Source organism: Oreochromis aureus, linkage group 14 (genome assembly GCF_013358895.1).
Source record: "Oreochromis aureus strain Israel breed Guangdong linkage group 14, ZZ_aureus, whole genome shotgun sequence".
NCBI lineage: Eukaryota > Metazoa > Chordata > Actinopteri > Cichliformes > Cichlidae > Oreochromis > Oreochromis aureus.
This window is the reverse complement of record NC_052955.1, coordinates 19,910,799-19,928,735: the sequence shown is the minus strand read 5'-3', so window position 1 is coordinate 19,928,735 and position 17,937 is coordinate 19,910,799. Positions and strand designations below refer to the sequence as shown.

The 17,937-nt window shown below is 41.1% G+C and overlaps 1 protein-coding gene across 1 annotated transcript; it reads left to right on the top strand.

Annotated features, from left to right (window-relative positions):
- Window positions 1–12,291: 12,291 nt before the first annotated feature.
- Window positions 12,292–13,487, top strand: LOC120443525 (ABC transporter G family member 25-like). The gene is made up of 4 exons (XM_039622380.1): window positions 12,292–12,476; window positions 12,688–12,827; window positions 13,014–13,160; window positions 13,450–13,487. Exons 1-4 carry the CDS (start codon window positions 12,379–12,381, stop codon window positions 13,485–13,487), a joined length of 423 nt encoding a protein of 140 aa, XP_039478314.1. The 5' UTR covers window positions 12,292–12,378.
- Window positions 13,488–17,937: the final 4,450 nt, after the last annotated feature.

Here is a 17,937-nt window from a genome sequence, read left to right as displayed (position 1 = left end):
CTGCTGGATACTACTGTCCAGAAAGGACCGCCAATTTTACCAAGTTTCCCTGTCCACCTGGATTCTACTGCCCTGACGGTACAATCACCCCAAAACTGTGGTCATGGTTATGATTCTTTATTAGAATGAATGATTAGTGAAAGTTCAGCTTAGTCTGAAAAGAACAGAGTGTGAGCTTCGTGTTGAACTGAAAGCTGGTTTCAGCTTCAGTAAGCTATTGTCTCCAGCTTTAACAACAAGAAGTTGCACACATGGCACTTGTTTATATCTAATTGCATTACATGTGTAGGAACTAAGCATGCCACCCAGTTTCCCTGTCCACGTGGATATTACAACCCAGAGCCCATGACCCAGAGTCTGGACAGCTGCCTGCCTTGTCCTCCAGGACACTACTGTGAGAAGGAAAGGCTGACCAAAGTGTCTGGAAAATGCAAAGCTGGTCAGTAACATTGTCTTTGTTCATTTGTTCCAAAGATACAATCACAGCTTGCAGCCTAGTTTCTCAGTGTCAGGACTTTGTCCTCTGTGCCAGCGTACGTGTCTCCGGGGCCCAGCAAAACAGTCTGGAAGATTTTAGAGTAGGGAACAAAGAGTGCACATGAAACACGAAACATCACAGCTCAACACCAGTCACACTTCAGCAACAACAACGGCTTTTAAATAATTCCCTGTGTATTATTTATTTATGTGCAAAGATGCAAATGAACTTGGCTCAACACGTCAGAGACATAATGCACACAAGTCACAGACTGATGTGGAAGCCTGACAAACTGGTTTATTAAGACTTTTCCTAACAATGTCTCACCTCTGCCACCTTGCTCTGTATCGCCATCTGTTGAGTATATGTATATGTATATCTTTATATGTTGAGAAAATCATATTTCACTAATGCTTAGACGTGTCAGCTGCAGGATCTTTTCTATATCACATAGAGTTTGTGATATCTTGCTTTGTTTCTTGCTGTTTGTTCCTCTCAGGTTGGTTCTGTGTCTCTGCAGCGTGGAACTCCCAGCCCTTTGACCTTGACAATTATACAAATGCCAACTGTCTTTGTCCAGCTACATCCACAGGGGGGCGCTGCCAGGCAGGATTTTATTGCCCCTTAGGCAGCTCAGAGCCCCTACCTTGCCCACCTGGAACCTTCTGTAATGTCTCAGGTGCACATACACACTGTTTACTAGGCTACAATAGGCATATTGTTACATATAGGTTCTCAGCTAAATTTGTGAAAAAGAAATAAAATAATATTTATATCATAAAAAATAATATTATCAATAAATAATAATTTTGAGAATGAAGTTGAAAGTTGCTGCTATAGCTTCTACAAAATGCCTTGTGTAGATGAATCAGTGAAAGTTTAAGGATCAATTTTAGTAGCAAGGAAATCATTTTTCTTTTAGCACAAAAACACAATGTGCAGAATGGGTTTGGCTCTCCTTTTGGCCTATGCAGCTATAGATTGTGTGTTGTGTGTTCTGCCTCGATATGTATATCGATGTTACAGTTATGACAAATCTGTGCCATGTGATTTCATTGCTGTATGATGTATTTAAAAAAGTAAATAAGTAAATTGGACAGTTCAGTTCCAGGAAGTTTCTGAAATATTCTAGTTATTCCACTTGAGGGGATGCCAATCTCTAGCCAACTTATAGATGATATTTTTTTGGCTGTGCACAATCAAAATAACCAATTTACTCATTTTGCTCAAAAGGTTTAGCTCTGCCAATGGGCCCCTGCTCTCCTGGGTATTATTGTGTAGGAGGAGCCACTGAGGCCAGACCAACAGATGGAGAAACAGGCAACATCTGTCCACCTGGGACATACTGTGGTAAGCCCAGCTTTACTTCCTTGGAAGGATTGTATCGACATCTTGCCAACAAACTTTTTAAGCCAAAGTGCATAGTAAAAGGCTTGGTGATAAGGAAAGTACGATACACTGAGTCAACGGCAATTTTAACACTGTAGACACGAGTTTAATGGGGAAAACTATGTTTACGTACATTTGCCAACACCCAGTATACACTCGATATGTGTTGGAAACCGTTTTGAATTGTTTCTAAGGCTTAAATGCCAAGTTTCTAAAGTGGCACTATGTCTGCATTCTTCCTTGGCATGCATATTAAGTACACTGGAGATGCCAAAGTAGCTATAACTATGAGTCAGGTGGATTGGACACCCTGAATTACCCACAGGTTTAAGTATGACTCAGCATGTTTCTGTTGTTTTGTTGACCTGTGTAGAGTGTTCCCTTATACATTCTGCGTGGTGGATGGCTATAATTTCCAACACCCTTCAACCCTGTGTAGGCACTGGAACTCAGAAAGGATGAATGAATAGAAGGAATGAATGGTGGGCTAAACTACATTTATTTTACTCTGCAGTTGAGGGATCTGGAGAGCCAGAGTTTTGTCCTGCTGGTACTTTTTCCCCAGTGTCAGGCCTGACCAGTGTGAAGGGCTGCCAGCCTTGTACATCAGGCTTCTTCTGCAGAACAACAGGCCTCAGGGCTCCAACTGGACTCTGCAGCGAGGGTTAGTTCATAAATTTGATCACATGTTCGATGAACACGTGTGTCCTGTCTTTTTACACTACTGTATTCCTGTACATCTCCATAGGATACTGGTGTCCTCCTGGTCAGACTGTGGCTATGGCTCTGCCATGTCCTCCTGGTCACTTCTGCTTAGAGGGTAGTTCATCCCCAGAGCTCTGCCCAACAGGAACCTATCAGGATAGAGACAAACAGGCATCCTGTGCTATCTGTGAGGCAGGTAGGACACCTAAATCCTTTGACTTTTTCAACATTGTTATTTAGCCTTTTCATAAGTGGTTGAAGAAGTGTTTATTGAAGTTGATTGCTTTTTTTAAATGCTTGCAAGATTGTTGAATTTTTCCCTAATGCCACCAATATAAATGTGTAATTTTTCCCCTTTTCCCACATTGATATTGTTAATTTAAAAAAAAAATCTCTCCTTTAAGGTTACTACTGTGATTCAAGATTGGGTGCAGCTAATATGTCCTTGCTGAGGCCCTGCCCTAAGGGACATTACTGTCCTCCAGGTACAGCTCTGCCCAACCAATACCCTTGCCCCATAGGCTCCTTTAACCCAAGAGAGCATACAGACAGCCCAGCAGGCTGCATGCCTTGTGCATCTGGACGTTACTGTCCTTCTGTTGGACTGTCAGAGCCAGCAGGTGAGAATCTGAAAGTCTTTTCTCCTGTCCTTCTTGCACTGCATGCTGGGAGTGTGAGTGACTGAGTGTGAATGTGGTTGGTGAGTGCGTGGAGCTGCTGCTGAATGGGTTTTGGGACGTTTAGACTGACATTACAGATAAATTTTCTTTACACCCTTTGGTTGTTTAACAGGAAAGATACGTTTTTTTCATTGTTTGATGTAGAGTGAACAAGGTTAAGTTAACTGGCTGTTCCTTAATAAGGGCCTACCTCTTCTGTCAGTTATAAAAGGGGCCAGTGTTGTGGCTCCCCAGCAGTATACTGTGGAGCAGGTTCTCCTAGCTGTTGGTGAAACAGTAGGTCACAAGAACATTACTTACGGCTCTCAGATAAACAAGGCCGTGGTTGTCTTTCTCCATGAGGAACAGTTAGTTCACCTGTTGGTTGAAAGGGGCGTCAGTTTTGATGATTTGCTTGTGGCCATTTCACCTTTATTTGTGCCATCAACGTGGATCACTGTGTCTGATGTTCATAAACTCAGTATTGAAAATAATTAGGATGGTAGGGTATAAGCAACTCAGTAAACAGAAAAGATTTTGGTTGAAAAAAAGATATTGACACGGGTGATACACAAAGGGTGTCTTTGTAAGGGGAGTGGCTTCCCATTCTGTTTTTTTCACTTAATACAAGATTTTTTTGCTTGAAATAAGTGAAAAATGCCAGTGGAACAAGTGAAAATTCTCCAGTTTCAAGATGTACTGTTTAAAAACAAGTTCCTAAATCTCACTGAAATGTTACTTTGTAGCTGAATGTGTCTTATATTAAGTGTAATGAGATATTTTGACTAGAAATAAGAAAAATATACTTGGTTAGATTTTGAGTTTTTGCAGTGTAGCAGGTTCTTCTCCTAGAGACAGCTGGAGGTCCATGTACAAACCTTCCATAGAGAAACATAGTGTTGCTCTCCAGTGAAGGGTGGTGCATGGGGCAGTGGCCACAGACAGACATTTAACACATACAGACCAAATAGTAGAGGGGTTTTTTTTTTCAAGCTAAGAAGTACCTGCAACATTTGTGGGTTGGATGTCCAAGTTTCTGTCTTTAAATTACTGGAAGAGTGGTTGGCTGGATATGGACAGGTTCATTTATGGTCCCAAATACAGATCAGCACAGAGGAAGCAGATTTGTCTTTCCAACTTTCTCATAAGTCAGGCAAAAATGGGAATCTGGCTAACCAGGAGAAACAAAATGAAAGGAACAGGGTCTACAGATGTTGACCTTATTTTCAAGGTGTGGTGTCTGCACGTATCAAGATAGAATTGACTCATTATAAAATGGTGGCAGATTTTGATTATTTTCATTTCAGTGTCTTGTGTACAGTGAACAATGATTTGCTTGTTCTTAGTTTTTGAAAATTGTACATTTTTCTGTTTTTGTGGGGTGTGTTTGTGAGTATGTGCAGTAATTTTTTTCTGTTTTTCTTTATGTAACTGTTGATAAGAAAGTGTTTCATCTTCTCTTCTCCTCTTCTTGGTAGTATGTCTTACTGAAAATACTTCACAGTAAATCCCACAAAACTCATGCTGTTCATTATGTCTTGTTAGATAAGCTATTTGAAGGGCTTTTGCAAAGTTCAAAACAGTGATCCCACGTGTCTCTTCACCCAAAATGCAAATAAACATTTTTTCTCAACTTTAGTGAAAATAGCTTTGGATTTACTGTATTTGGCCCGGGGTATGTAAGTCAAAATCATATATCAAAAGCTAATCTTGGTGACCTAGTTTGGTGATCCAGTTGTAAAACCCAGAAGGTGCAGCGTCTAGTGTGTACTGCAGGACTGCAGATACATTTATGTGACTGTATGATGAAATGTGTTGTGACATTCTTTTACCCATAGGACCATGCCATGCTGGTTATTGGTGCAGAAAGGGTGCCTCCTCTCCCAGGCCACTGGATGGACTCTCAGGTTCCCTGTGTCCACCTGGTCACTACTGCCCCTCAGGTACCTCATCTGTCTTCCCCGAACATGCAGTCGCCCGCAGTTGCTGCTGTAATGATGATGCAAGTTTCAAAGATACACATCACTTTTTTTGTAACACAGTGCTGATGCAGCTTGCTTTTTAGGCTAATGTAACCAAATTTATACTGTGTGAGGATATTAACATTCTGCTCTTTTATAGTCTATGGCTGCCAAGTTTTAGTCACACTAATTAGCATTTAGAGCGCTAAAGGAAGTTCAAAAACATGTTTTCTTGCAACTTTTGATATAGTTCTCATTAAATTAATTTGTGTGCTTGTTCTCTTCAACTTGAGGCATTGACACATGTCTTAAAAATGCAGCTGTAAGGTAAACTTCTTGTTTACCCTAAAGCTACATCTTGCCCTAAATTCCCCAACTCTGGACCCAACAATGGGTGCATGCCAGTTATTTAGTTGCAGCTGAATTTTGAGTACAGTCTCTTAAATTATATTTTTGCTACGTTTAATAATTGCTGTCTTTATTGTACTGTGGCAGTCATTCCTGCATATCTTCTGTTTCTTGGAATCAAGATGTGTTTTTGTGCTTGTGCCATCTTTGCAGGCACCACAGGTCCTGAAGCGTGCCCTGAAGGGAGCTGGTCAAACAGCTCAGGACTGCGTAGCCAGGAGGATTGCAAACCCTGTCCTGGGGGTTTTTATTGCAACTCTGCTGGCCTTACAAAACCCAGTGGGTCCTGTCGTGCAGGGTACACCAGATTCTGATGATTAAAGAAATAACCATCACATCATCATCGTCTTTGTTATTAAAGAGCAACACATCGAAAAGTTCTTACAAACCAACAAAATAAGCAAATAATGTACATGTCATTTTTTTCAGAATTTTCATGCTGTCTTGTTCCTTTTGCAGATATTACTGCATAGAGGGAGCTGTCACATCTACTCCCACTGATGGAAATACAGGGGGACCCTGTCCTGAGGGTTACTACTGCCCTGAGGGAACTGTTCAACCTGTGCCCTGTGAACCAGGGACATATGTGGCTGTTACACATGCTACTCAGTGTGAACCTTGTCTGCCAGGCTGGTATTGTGTGTCTGGCTCTTTGTACCTTTGTCCTGCAGGTTTGTGATTTGCTGTTTTGGATGTCCTTATAATACAGTGGCATCTGTAAGCTATTTTAATTAAATTATCAAGAGAAATTCTGCTAAAAACAAAAACAGCAAAGAAATTTGATGCTTTTTTCATCCTTAATCCTTTATTTTCAAATTTCCCTTTGTTTGTTTTATGACCTGCAGGCTTTTACTGCCCCCAAGGAACTGGATTTGACTTGAGAAGCTGTCCAGAGGGAACTTATGGTCCTGACCCCGGCTATGCGTCTGTCTCGCAGTGCAGGCAGTGTGACGCCGGCCATTACTGCTCTTCCAGAAATGGCACAGCTGTCACTGGGCCGTGTCAGAAAGGATATTACTGCTCATATGGAAACATCTCTCCACAGCCTTTCTCAGTGGCTGCAGGTGAACATGCTTCTTTAGAACTGCAAGAACTGCAATAAAGCAAATGACATTCTGGTAATACTATGTGTTGTCTTACTTATATGTGGCAAAATTTGATTGCTGATGTTGTGTCTCTCACCAGGAGAAGGAGGGCCATGTCCTGCTGGTCATTACTGTCCCCAGGCCACGGTTAAGCCTCTGCCGTGTCCACGAGGAACATTTTCTAACCAGACCACATTAGTCTCAGAGGTAGCTTTAACTTAACATACTCAAATTATTACACTCAAAGGCTGTCCTGTCTTTCCTATCAAAACTAAGATGAAACAGTGGAAATATTCGCATTTTTCTTTACTTGACGTTTTGAAAAGTTGCTAATTTATTTAGTTTAGAATTAAAATCTGACATCACCCGTCATTTCTGTATGTTTTGCTTTGAAGGAATGACACTTTCCTGTATTTGTTCAGCAGCGGTTTTCTACTAAATTTCTGAAGGCCTTTCAAAGTTTTTGTTTAGATATTGTCAAGTTTTTTTCCCACTCATTTTCCATCCAGACCATTTTCAGAGGAATGTTTTTCTTTTTGTTAATTCACGGACTTTGGAATCATTCAAGCATAAAAAAGGCAAGAGTTGAAACAGTGCTGTGTTTACACATAACAGTCAACTTAGCAAGGAGCCCATTTTAAATTGTATCTTTCGGCACTTTGTTACTAGCAGCCTGTCAGGAAACACATAATTTGTTCCCATTGCTTTAGGAAATCTATGAAAAATGCCAAAGATAACACAGTATGGCAGGCATAAAATAGTGTTTTTGAACCAACAAGGTGATTTCCAAACCACTATTAGCTGAAAACCTGGCATATCTTGACATGGTGTGCCGTATGTCCGTGAAAAACAAGTGGAGGACAAAGGAATAAGTGTCAGACCTAAAAAAGTAAAGCAGATAAAATTCATGCCCTAAAAAATAAGGGAAAAATCCGGCAAAGCCCCGAGACAGGACCTGAGAGATACATCGGTTCACTGAATCCTCCACACTGACTCAAATTCTTTGAACTAAATTCTCAATATCCAAATCCAGTTTATTGAGTCAATCAATCGTTGAACAGTTTTCACGTTTTTAGACACGCTTTGATCTCATTTTGTAAAACCTAAAAACATTACCAAACTAGATTGTCCACAGTGATTCACACTGAAGTTGAAAAGACAACTACAGCACAGATGTGATGAAACTCATGTAAGCCTGTTCAGAATATACAGCTAGCAAAGGTAAGTTGAAGGTTGATACGAGCAATGTATGGAAACAAAAGTAGAGGACGAATAGCACAATATGTAACACTTCATATAGAATACATTGTGTGATTATTGGATGTAGAACAAAGTGAAAAACCTAATCTTAGCACATCCTCTCTGCCACCATAATCTGCTGTCTTGATTCTTTACAGTTTTATCTTAAAGGAAGCTCAGCATTTTGTTCATTATGGCTTTTATTTAATATTTGAATCATTTTTATGCATTTATAAATTAGCCACATAAAGTTTGCAAGACTTAAAAACAACATGAGACATGAGAACTCCGTGTCCTGAACAATGTGTTTTCAATATTTTGCTCTGGTGCATAATGAATACTGAGCAGTGTTTTTGTTTTGTTTGATTGTGTGGATGATTTAAAACTACTATGTGGGTTTGAGCACAAGTGGAACTGTTTCAGTGTGGTTTTGTGTTTACAATTTTGAGATACGTCTTTAAGGTTTTAAGGAATGGATTTTAGCAATTGTGAAGAACTGTTTACACAGTAACTTCCATGATTTTTTCTGTCATTCACTGTAATAGCCAGTCGATGTTTAGTTCAATATTAATATTGCAACAAAGCACGTTTTTCTTTTTCTTATCGGCTGTCTTTCTCTTCCCCTATTCCCTCTCCCTCTTTGTTTTTATCATTATTCCTCTCAGGAGGACTGTCAGCCATGTCTCCCAGGTTACTATTGTGATGCTGCGGGGCTCTCGGCACCTTCAGGAAAATGCTGGCAAGGTTTCTTCTGCTCTGGGGGTGCAGAGCGTCCTGAACCTCCTTTGAGAGACAGCCACGGAGGGCCGTGCCCAAAAGGTGATCAGATCCACTTGCATCTGTAGCTTACTATTCAAAAACCCTGCAGAACCTGGTCAAAATAAAATATACCAGGGCAGATTAAAAACAAATATAAAAAACAAAACAAAAGAAATGTGTGAATGATTTAATCAGGCAGCGTTAACACTGTTGGAAGTGCGAAAGGATTGGGAGGTTTAAAGTTCACATAAGCAAGTTTAATGAAAAGGTAAGCAAAACTCTCAAATGATAATAGGGCTACACACAAGCAGCTACTCGACTCACACTGGAAATCGAAGCCTCTCTCCTGTGGATTGTGCATGTCTTAGTTTGTGCTTCAGTGTGCATCTATTTCATGACTCTTGTCTTCACACAACCAGGTTATTACTGCTCTGAGGGCTCTGTGGCTCCTCAGCACTGCCCCTTGGGAACCATCAGCACAGAAGATGGCCAAGCCAGCTGCAGTGCCTGTCCTCAGGGGTAAACTCACTTATCAGCCTTGCACAGTCACTTGAGACTGTAAACAGATACAGAAAAATACCCCAAACCTGTAACTGTACATAGAGTAGTGCATGAGTGACTTGTATACTGTATATACATGCATACACAATTACATTCAAGTTTTGTTGCTACAAGATAAATTATTCTGTCCTCTTTTTGTCTGCATAGCTTTTATTGTCCTGGCACAATTAATGGCTCTCTGTCAGAGAGTTATGAGTGTCCAGTGGGTCATTACTGTCCATCTGGGACCTGGGCCAAACACCAGTACCCCTGTCCAGTTGGAACTATCAATCCCCACGCTCAGATGGCAAAACCACAGGACTGTCTTCCCTGCCCTCCAGGTCACACATCATTTATGGCAATTAAATGTCACTGTATTAAAGGTTAAGTAGTTGGCCCAGGGTGTAATTTAACATTGTATATTAAAATTAGTCCACATCAAAAACTCAGCTATTATTAAACATGTCATTAAGGAGAAAATGAATAGACACAGTGGGGGAAATAATTATTTGATCCCCTGCTGAGTTGGATTTTGCTCACTTAAAATAAGATGAACAGTCTATAATTGTTAAGGTAGTTTCATTTAAATGGAGAGAGACACAATACATTATACAAAAGTATAATGTATTTGTATGAAACTGTATAAAACACATATGAATAGCATGTGATTGAGCGAAATAGATGTTGGATCCCATACAACACAGCCAGAATTCTGGCTGTCACAGATCAATCAATCAATCAATCAATCAATCAATCAATCAATCAATCAATCAATCACAGAAACTCTTGATCTCAGCTTGTTATTAAATCAGTTTCTTCCATTTTATCCTCTCACCATGTCTCCACCATGAGTAAGACCAAAGAGGTGTCAAAGGAGGTCAGGGACAGGATGTAGGCTGGAATGGGCAACAAGATCATCATCAAGAAGCTTCGTGATAACTGTTTCCGAAATGAAAAAAATAAAAAATAAAATGCCCGTCAGTCTGGAGTCCATGCGAGATCTTGCCTCATGGGGTGAGGATGATCATGAGAAAGATGGTGGATCAGACCAAAACTGCACGAGAGGAGCGTGTTAATGATCAGAAGATAGTTGGGACTACAGTCACCCAGAACAACACTGGTAACATATTACGGTGTCTCCTGCTCAAGAAGGCACATTTACAGGCTCATCTTATGTTTGCCAGTGAAGATCTAAATGTTTCAGAGAAGGCTTAGGGAGAAAGTGCTGAGGTCAGAAGAAACCTACATTGAGCTCTTCGCCTCAACTCAAACTGCTGTGTTTGGAGGAAGAGAAATGCCGACTATGACACAAAGAACATCATCCCCATAGTGAAGCATGGAAGTGGAAACATTATGCTTTAGGTTCATGTTCTTCTAAGGGTACAGGGCAACTTCACAGGGAAATGTACCACAGCATTTTTCACAAGAACCTCCTTTTCTCAGCCATAACATTGAAGATGGTTTGTGGATGGGTCATCCAGCAGTGACACAAAATATACCACCAAGGTAACAGCAGCCAAGAAACCTAAAGGATTTAGAGATTTTCTGTAAAGGTCAAAATTTCTCCTGAGATATGTGCAAACCCGGTGACCAACGATAAGAAACCTCTTACCAAAAATAGTTTCTCCACCGAGTATTAAGTCATGTTTTGCTTGAGGATGAAATGCCTATTTCACTCAATATCATGCACATCATTTTATAGCTTTTATGCAATGCAGGGTTTTTTTCTGGATTTTTGGTTGATATTCTATCTCTCTCCATTAAAACTGATACTATATACAGTGCTTATTATTCATTTAATTTCCTGGTGTTATTGGTGGTAATATTCCCTTCGAGTTGATATCAACATTATTTCTTCTCAAACCAGGCTTTTTCTGTGCACATCCTGGGAAAGGTGCTCCATCAGGTCAGTGTGGCGCAGGGTATTACTGTGTCTCTGGGGCCTGGTCACCCACACCAGAGGATGGTGGGGTCACAGGTGACAGATGTCCGAAAGGTCATTACTGTGCCCAGGGCTCATCAGCACCAGTTCCCTGTCCAACAGGTCATTACAGCAACCAAACCAGAAACAGTCATCTTAGTGACTGCCTGCATTGTCCTCCAGGTTGGAAATCTTTTTCAAGAAGATAAAGCTTCACTTACGTTCTTTGAATTATAGGGTAATAATCCCTTCATATCACGTCTGTAACTGCTTAACAGTGTTGCTTATGTTTTCAGGTTTCATGTGTGACACCAGAGGGCTCTCTTTCCCTTCTCATATGTGCCCAGCTGGCTCTTATTGTCCAGGCGGAAAAAACAATTCAAAAACCTGCTCACCTGGAAGCAGATGCCCACCTGGTTCTGATAGACAGATACCCTGCTTGCCAGGGACCTACCAAAATTTACCAGGACAGGTGGGAAACATGAGGATGACTGGTTGCTTATTTTTAATAGGCAAGGTGCACATACTATACAACTGTCATGACTGTGATAGTGTAATATGCCATATGTGGTTTGATATGCTGTTTTGTACCCCTACCCTAACTATTTAAAAAAGTAAATCTGGAATAAGGTTAATAACTAACTATGTATGATCAACAGAAGGTGCGTTTTTATTTATTGTGAGGCTGGCATCCAGTTCTAACATCTGCTGATATTAGTCTAGTCATCATTTTGTATGTAATGTGTAGAAAACTGTGCATCATTTGTTTCTTTACAGCCAGACTGTGTTAAGTGTCCAGCAGGATTTTACTGTGCTGGCTTAGTGGATGTTGACACTGGGCATGTGTCAGGGACTCACACTCCCATGCTGTGTCCTAAAGGACATTACTGCCCATCAGGTAGGTGAAGATTAGTATCACTGCTGTAATACATTCATGAGAAATGTACAAGGTTATCATTTGCTTAATAAAATAAAGATATGTGTGACATGAGTGCCAAATACTAAATATAGTGTTGCTCTTGTTTTGTGCGCACACTAATAGAAGACTCTAACACAAAATGGCTTTCTAATTATGTAAATGACCATTATAGAGCATAATCAAGATAAGAGGGGTCTTTACAAACTGTTCAGTGATGTGTATTCAGGGGCAATCTGTAGTTATTGTCCGTATTTATCTACAGGAACGCAGGATGGTGTAGCATTCCCGTGCCCAGCTGGCACCTTCAGCAGGCAGATGGGGTTGTCCAATAAGTCAGACTGTGAGCTCTGCCCTCCAGGGAGATACTGCAGTTCCTCTGGATTGGCTGCTCCTACTGGGGTCTGCTCTGCTGGGTAAACACAGGCAAACTAAACACACACTTCATTAAGCGGTCAGCCAGATTATGAAAGAAATTTTCATTTCCTATATTTTTATATCACCCCCTTCTGAAATTAAATCTCCTTATATGTTCCATCTCTTCCTGTCTGTCCTGTTATCTATTACTTCCTTAATCCCACATACCCCTTGCAATTACCTCTATCCTCATCATCTCTCTGCACTTAGTTACCTTTGTATCCAGGGTTCTGTTTCTCCCCAACCAGAGGATGACCCAACAGGAGGCCACTGCTCTGCAGGGTCCTACTGCCCACAGGGTACCAGCTACATGATTCCCTGCCCTGCAGGCACTTTCAGCTCCATAGAAGGTGACATGTAATGCTGACTAATTACTCAGTGTTTTTGACACTGGAACATAATACCCTGACTTAGAGTAGGTTAAGTTACCAGCTGTGTTAAGTGTCTCCTAAGATAATTACCAGGTGGAGTGGAAATGTTTAACTTTTATTTTTAGTTTTTCATTTTGTAATAAATGTATGAACTTGGTTTGCCAGGAGCAGTTTCTTTGGAAGCATGTCAGCCTTGTTTGCCTGGCCACTTCTGTGCCAAGGATGGTCTCTCCTTCCCATCTGGGCTTTGTAACCCCGGCTTCTACTGCAGAGAAGGATCCAGATCTGCCATGCCTTGGGGTAATACCACAGGTAACAGTTTTCTTCCTCTTGCCCTTTACATAGTGTTGATAAATGCATAAAACATGCACAACTAGTTTTTTTTTTTAGTAATGGTATTTGAAATACAACAACAAAAAAAGAGTTAAGGTCATCTGACACAGCTTGAAAAATATCTTTCTGTGCAGAATTTTCTTTCAGTGCACTCCAGGTTTTATTTAACATTTTCATGCCCTTTGACTCAGCATAGCTGAGAAGGTCTTCACAAAACATTTACCAGTCCCTACTACATCTCTTATTATTTTTCTTTCTGTGATTGCAGAAAATGGCTCTGGCCTTTTAGGTCATTTACTTACCTAATGAGTAATGACATCCAATAAAGGTCTATTGTCTCAGTTACAGGAGATATCCTGTCTCCATCCCCACTTCCCGGTGAATCAACCCCGGGTCAGTTCCATGGAGATGTGTGTCCTGAAGGCTACTATTGTCCTAGAGGGAGTGCAAAGCCCAGCCCATGTCCTCCAGGTAAAAAAACAAGAGACAGTCAAGAAAGACCTCTGAAAAAATAGGGACAAAATTATTTCTATTACTCTGAAAGTTTTGTGATAAAGCTTTATGATGAACATGTTCATCAACAGCATCAGCTATAGCGTTTTACAAACACTCTTGGTTTTTATTACACTGTCTCCAAAGGTAGTATACAATGACATAAAGCTCTCAGAGGTAAAGTATAATGGCTTATTTATCCAGAACTTTAGAGAAGGTCATAAAACTCAACAGCAGTCCAATAAAGCTGTCATGATGAGCAGCTAGCTACTTAACCAGGTGAATTAATGGAGCCTGCTACTGACATTTTTACTACTGTCATTTTTTCTACTTCAGTGTGAAAAATGAGTTATTCCAAGCTGTGTCTTTTGTATTTTTGTCTTTCTTTGTCTGTGCCTATGTACTCCCATGATCATTTGTTTCCTCCATTCAGGCACCTTCTCTGCGAGGTCTGCGGCTGAGTCCGAGGCGGACTGTGAAGCTTGTTACCCAGGCTCTTACTGCCCTTCATGGGCTCAGACTTCTGCCGACCTCCTCTGTCCCCCTGGGTGGTTCTGTCCAGCAGGATCAGCGAATGGACATCAGCCAGGTGGAGTACACATCACTGCGGGTCAACTCAGGTTTAACAGTGGTCTTTGCACTTTCATGTAGCATGTGATCACATACAGTATAGGCCAACTTTATCTCTTTTGCTCACTTTCAACTCATCCCTTCATTTTTTGAGACGACATATGTTGTCTTAACTAGAATAACCAGATTGTTTTCATTTGACACATTTAAATTTGGTGTTTAACTAGAATCAGCTGTTGTGTCTGTCATTTTAACTGTAACGCTCTACTTTGAGGCTTGCTTCTGTAATAATCTACATAGTAAAAGATGCTCGAAATATACTAGAGAGGTTTTTATCCCTCCCATAAACTATCCTTCTACTGTTATATTATATGTGCACCTAGAGATTCTTTGTTGCCTTTTTACCTTTTATTGTAAAGATGTTTTGCTAATTTGAGCATGAAATGGGGCAGAACCTATAAATAGCCACAAGCTCATGTCTGTCAAGACAAAGCACCTGCTGCTGAGCCTGCTTTCTGCTCTCCTTTCCTCCCACAGGATTGTTGTACAGCGGTAATACTGATAAGAGCCTCTGTCTTTTTCATTGCTTTGTTTCCATGGACACTGAGCCTGGGAAAATACACCAGATGTGCTTATTTCATGCATAATTGGTACATAAAAGAAATTAAGAGGACCTGTCATGGCAGCACTATAATTTTCTGTTTTTTTTTCAAATTTTGTTTTCATTGTAAACAATGACAGTTTGGATTTTTCATTATATGCTTGGCAGGTCACCAGTGCCCACCTGGCTATGCGTGCCCACGTGGTAGCGTGGAGCCGACTGGCTGTACTCCTGGCACGTTTCAGTCCTCGCCTGGACATCCGGCTTGTAACAGCTGCCCAGCGGGTAATGCAAAAATGACACATATGTTAAAAAAAAATGTTATAAAGAGACAAATAGATGATGTTTAAACTGATGTTAATTATAAAATGAGACATGCTACCTTGTCTAGGTTTTTACTGTCTGAAAGGTTCGTCTGTGCCATCTCCATGTCCAATCGGCCACGTCAGTCCATCAGCTGGCAGGACGTCCCTAAGTGACTGCTCCCCCTGCCCCTCTGGCTTTTTTTGTAACAGCAGCGCTCTGACAGAGCCGTCTGGACCCTGCAGCCCAGGTCTGACAGCCCATAATCACCTCGGGAATTCATGTCAGACAACTGAAAGATTGGATTTTCTATATCTTTGCTGTATGCCTGCGCTACGTTAAGCTGTGGCTTCCACTCAATAACTCTGTTTTCCTACAATGTTTTAAACTGTAAATGTTTCAGCGTCCTCTGTGAGTTGTCTAACCACATTGTTTACTGCAGGACATTTTTGTTCCCCGGGATCCACTGAGCCTTCTCCTGTCTCCGAGACTTATGGAGATGTTTGTCCCATGGGACATTTCTGCCCTCAGGGAAGTGGGTCTCCCACACCTTGTCCTGTTGGCAGCTTCTTTCCCGAGCTTGGCGCGCTCTCTCTCTCCCAATGCCGTCCTTGTCCCCCAGGGAAATACTGCCTGAATCCTGGAGCCTCACAGCCCACAGGTGGAGAATTAGACCAGTCATGAGACTGTTATAAATTGGTTTGGAATAGTTTGCAGTTATGGAAAAAATGAATAAAACCCACAATATTTCATAATTCAGCTTTACCTCAAGTACCCTAAGTGCAGATTCAGGAGTTGTACAGCTCCCATTAGTCATGTCTGCTGAATTTCTGCCCATAACAACTTTTTGGGGTCTCATAAGCAGCTGCTTTAGAGTCTTTTCTAATTCCTCTCTGTGTTAGGTCTGTGTTTTGCGGGGTTCTTCTGTTCTGGAGGTGCAGATAGTCCCACACCTCGAGCTAACTCATCTTTGTCCAGCTGTCTTCTTAAAATACTAGAGGGTTACACCATAAGGACGAACGCCACCTGGATGCAAAACCTTCCCTGCTTTAATAACTCAGGTAATTCTGATAAAATATAGCATTCTCCTGTTTGTAAAGACACCATATGCTTCGTTTAAAAGGGCAGTACATCACTTTACTCAAACTGGTCTACCACAGTGCAGAGCTTTAGAAGTAGTGATAAATATCCCACAAGGCAGTGGCTTTTCATGGTTGACCTTAAGTATTCTGCAATTAATCATTGCCATACAATGTTACATTGTCCCCCCCTGACAAAATTGTTTAATAGGCATTGTAGAGGGAGAAAAAGGAGGCTCCTCTTTGGCGTCCTGTCTGGTAGACAAAGATTATAACTCAACTATTTTTCATGCTTTATCTGCCATGTTGTGTTACAGGGAGAGACGCTAGTGGGATCAAAGCGGCAGCAGTGTCAGGGGAAGATTCAGATCAGACTGTGACTGACTCACCGCCGAGTCTCAAGAGGCCACATTATGCGTGTTCCACCTACAGAGGAGATATATGCCCTAGGGGTGGGTAAATCCTGGCAGTGAACCTTTGCACTTAATGTGGTACTTTGGTTATCTTCATTGCTCACGACATGATAGCCTCATTTATTGAAAATGGTAAGACACTTACTTCATCTGATCGGTGCAGCTTGTGTGATGTACTTTGGTTTGATTCCCGCTTAGTCTCAGTTTATTTAGCGACTCGGTCAGAAAATTATGGCTGAAATGTTAAATCACATTAAAGTGGTGTGAATGATGAATGCTTAGTTTTAGTGTTTAATGGCTTGCTCTATAAATAAGGAGAGAAATATAGTTTGTCAAATAAACGCATTAAGAAAACATTAGTGGCAGCAGAAAAACCCCAAATAAATCTCACTCTGAAAGGTTCAAATTCCCCACCTTAAACCAATAGCAAGGGCACTTGGTTTTATTTAAATAGACTCCATTTCCATCTCCCGTCCCTTTACATAACAAGGTGACTTTACAATACAGTAGAGAGAATGGGTGATAAAGAGCTGCAGATGGCTGGGTGGTGAGGCACATAAAAGTAACACTGTTGATATACGAGCATAAAAGAAGACATTTGCAAGTAATAACATTCTTTCAGACGTAAAGGAAAATCTGTGAGGGTAGTTGTGTGAAACAGAAAAAGCAGAGAATAAAAGTTTGAGTGTGAGAAAATCCTCTGTCCCTGGAGGGAGCACTTAGTTAATTGGAAACTTTCTCTTGCTGAAGTGGAATAATTTCAGGGACAATGTATGGCTGATTTTTTTCAGGTTTCTATTGTCCTATGGGCTCTGCTTACCCTCACTCCTGTGAGGCTGGTTCTTACTGCAACCAGACTGGTCTAGAGGCTCCGGCAGGACCCTGTGCAGCTGGATATTACTGCCCTAGAGGCTCTTCTGAACCCCACGCCAACCCTTGTCCCACAGGACACTATTGCCCCCTTGGAACCCAGCTTCCTCTGCCCTGCCCTCTGGGAACTGTAAAAAGTGAGCTGTTGCAGTTTTGTTATGTAGCTGTAATCTGTGAATAATTTAACAAATACATTGTTTTTTTTGTACATTTATTGACTTCATTAACAAAAGAGAAGCTTGTGCATTGTGATTTCTCTTCCATCAAAAAGGAGAAGCAACTGAGGACAAATCAGTAATCCCTGGCTTGTACCCAGGCCATGAATTGATGATGAATGAGTACTCAATCAAAATAGTAAAACTGAGAAAAACAAAACCTAATCCCCTTTGCTCTGAACATCATCAGTTTTCCCACTGACGTCCTTGTTT

Coding starts and splice junctions, on each gene's coding strand:
- LOC120443525 (XM_039622380.1), top strand. CDS start 12,379: ATGGGGTTGTCCAATAAGTCAGACTGTGAGCTCTGCCCTCCAGGGAGA. Junction 12,477..12,687: donor ACTGGGGTCTGCTCTGCTGG/GTAAACACAGGC, acceptor CTCTGCACTTAG/TTACCTTTGTATCCAGGGTT. Junction 12,828..13,013: donor CACTTTCAGCTCCATAGAAG/GTGACATGTAAT, acceptor TTGGTTTGCCAG/GAGCAGTTTCTTTGGAAGCA.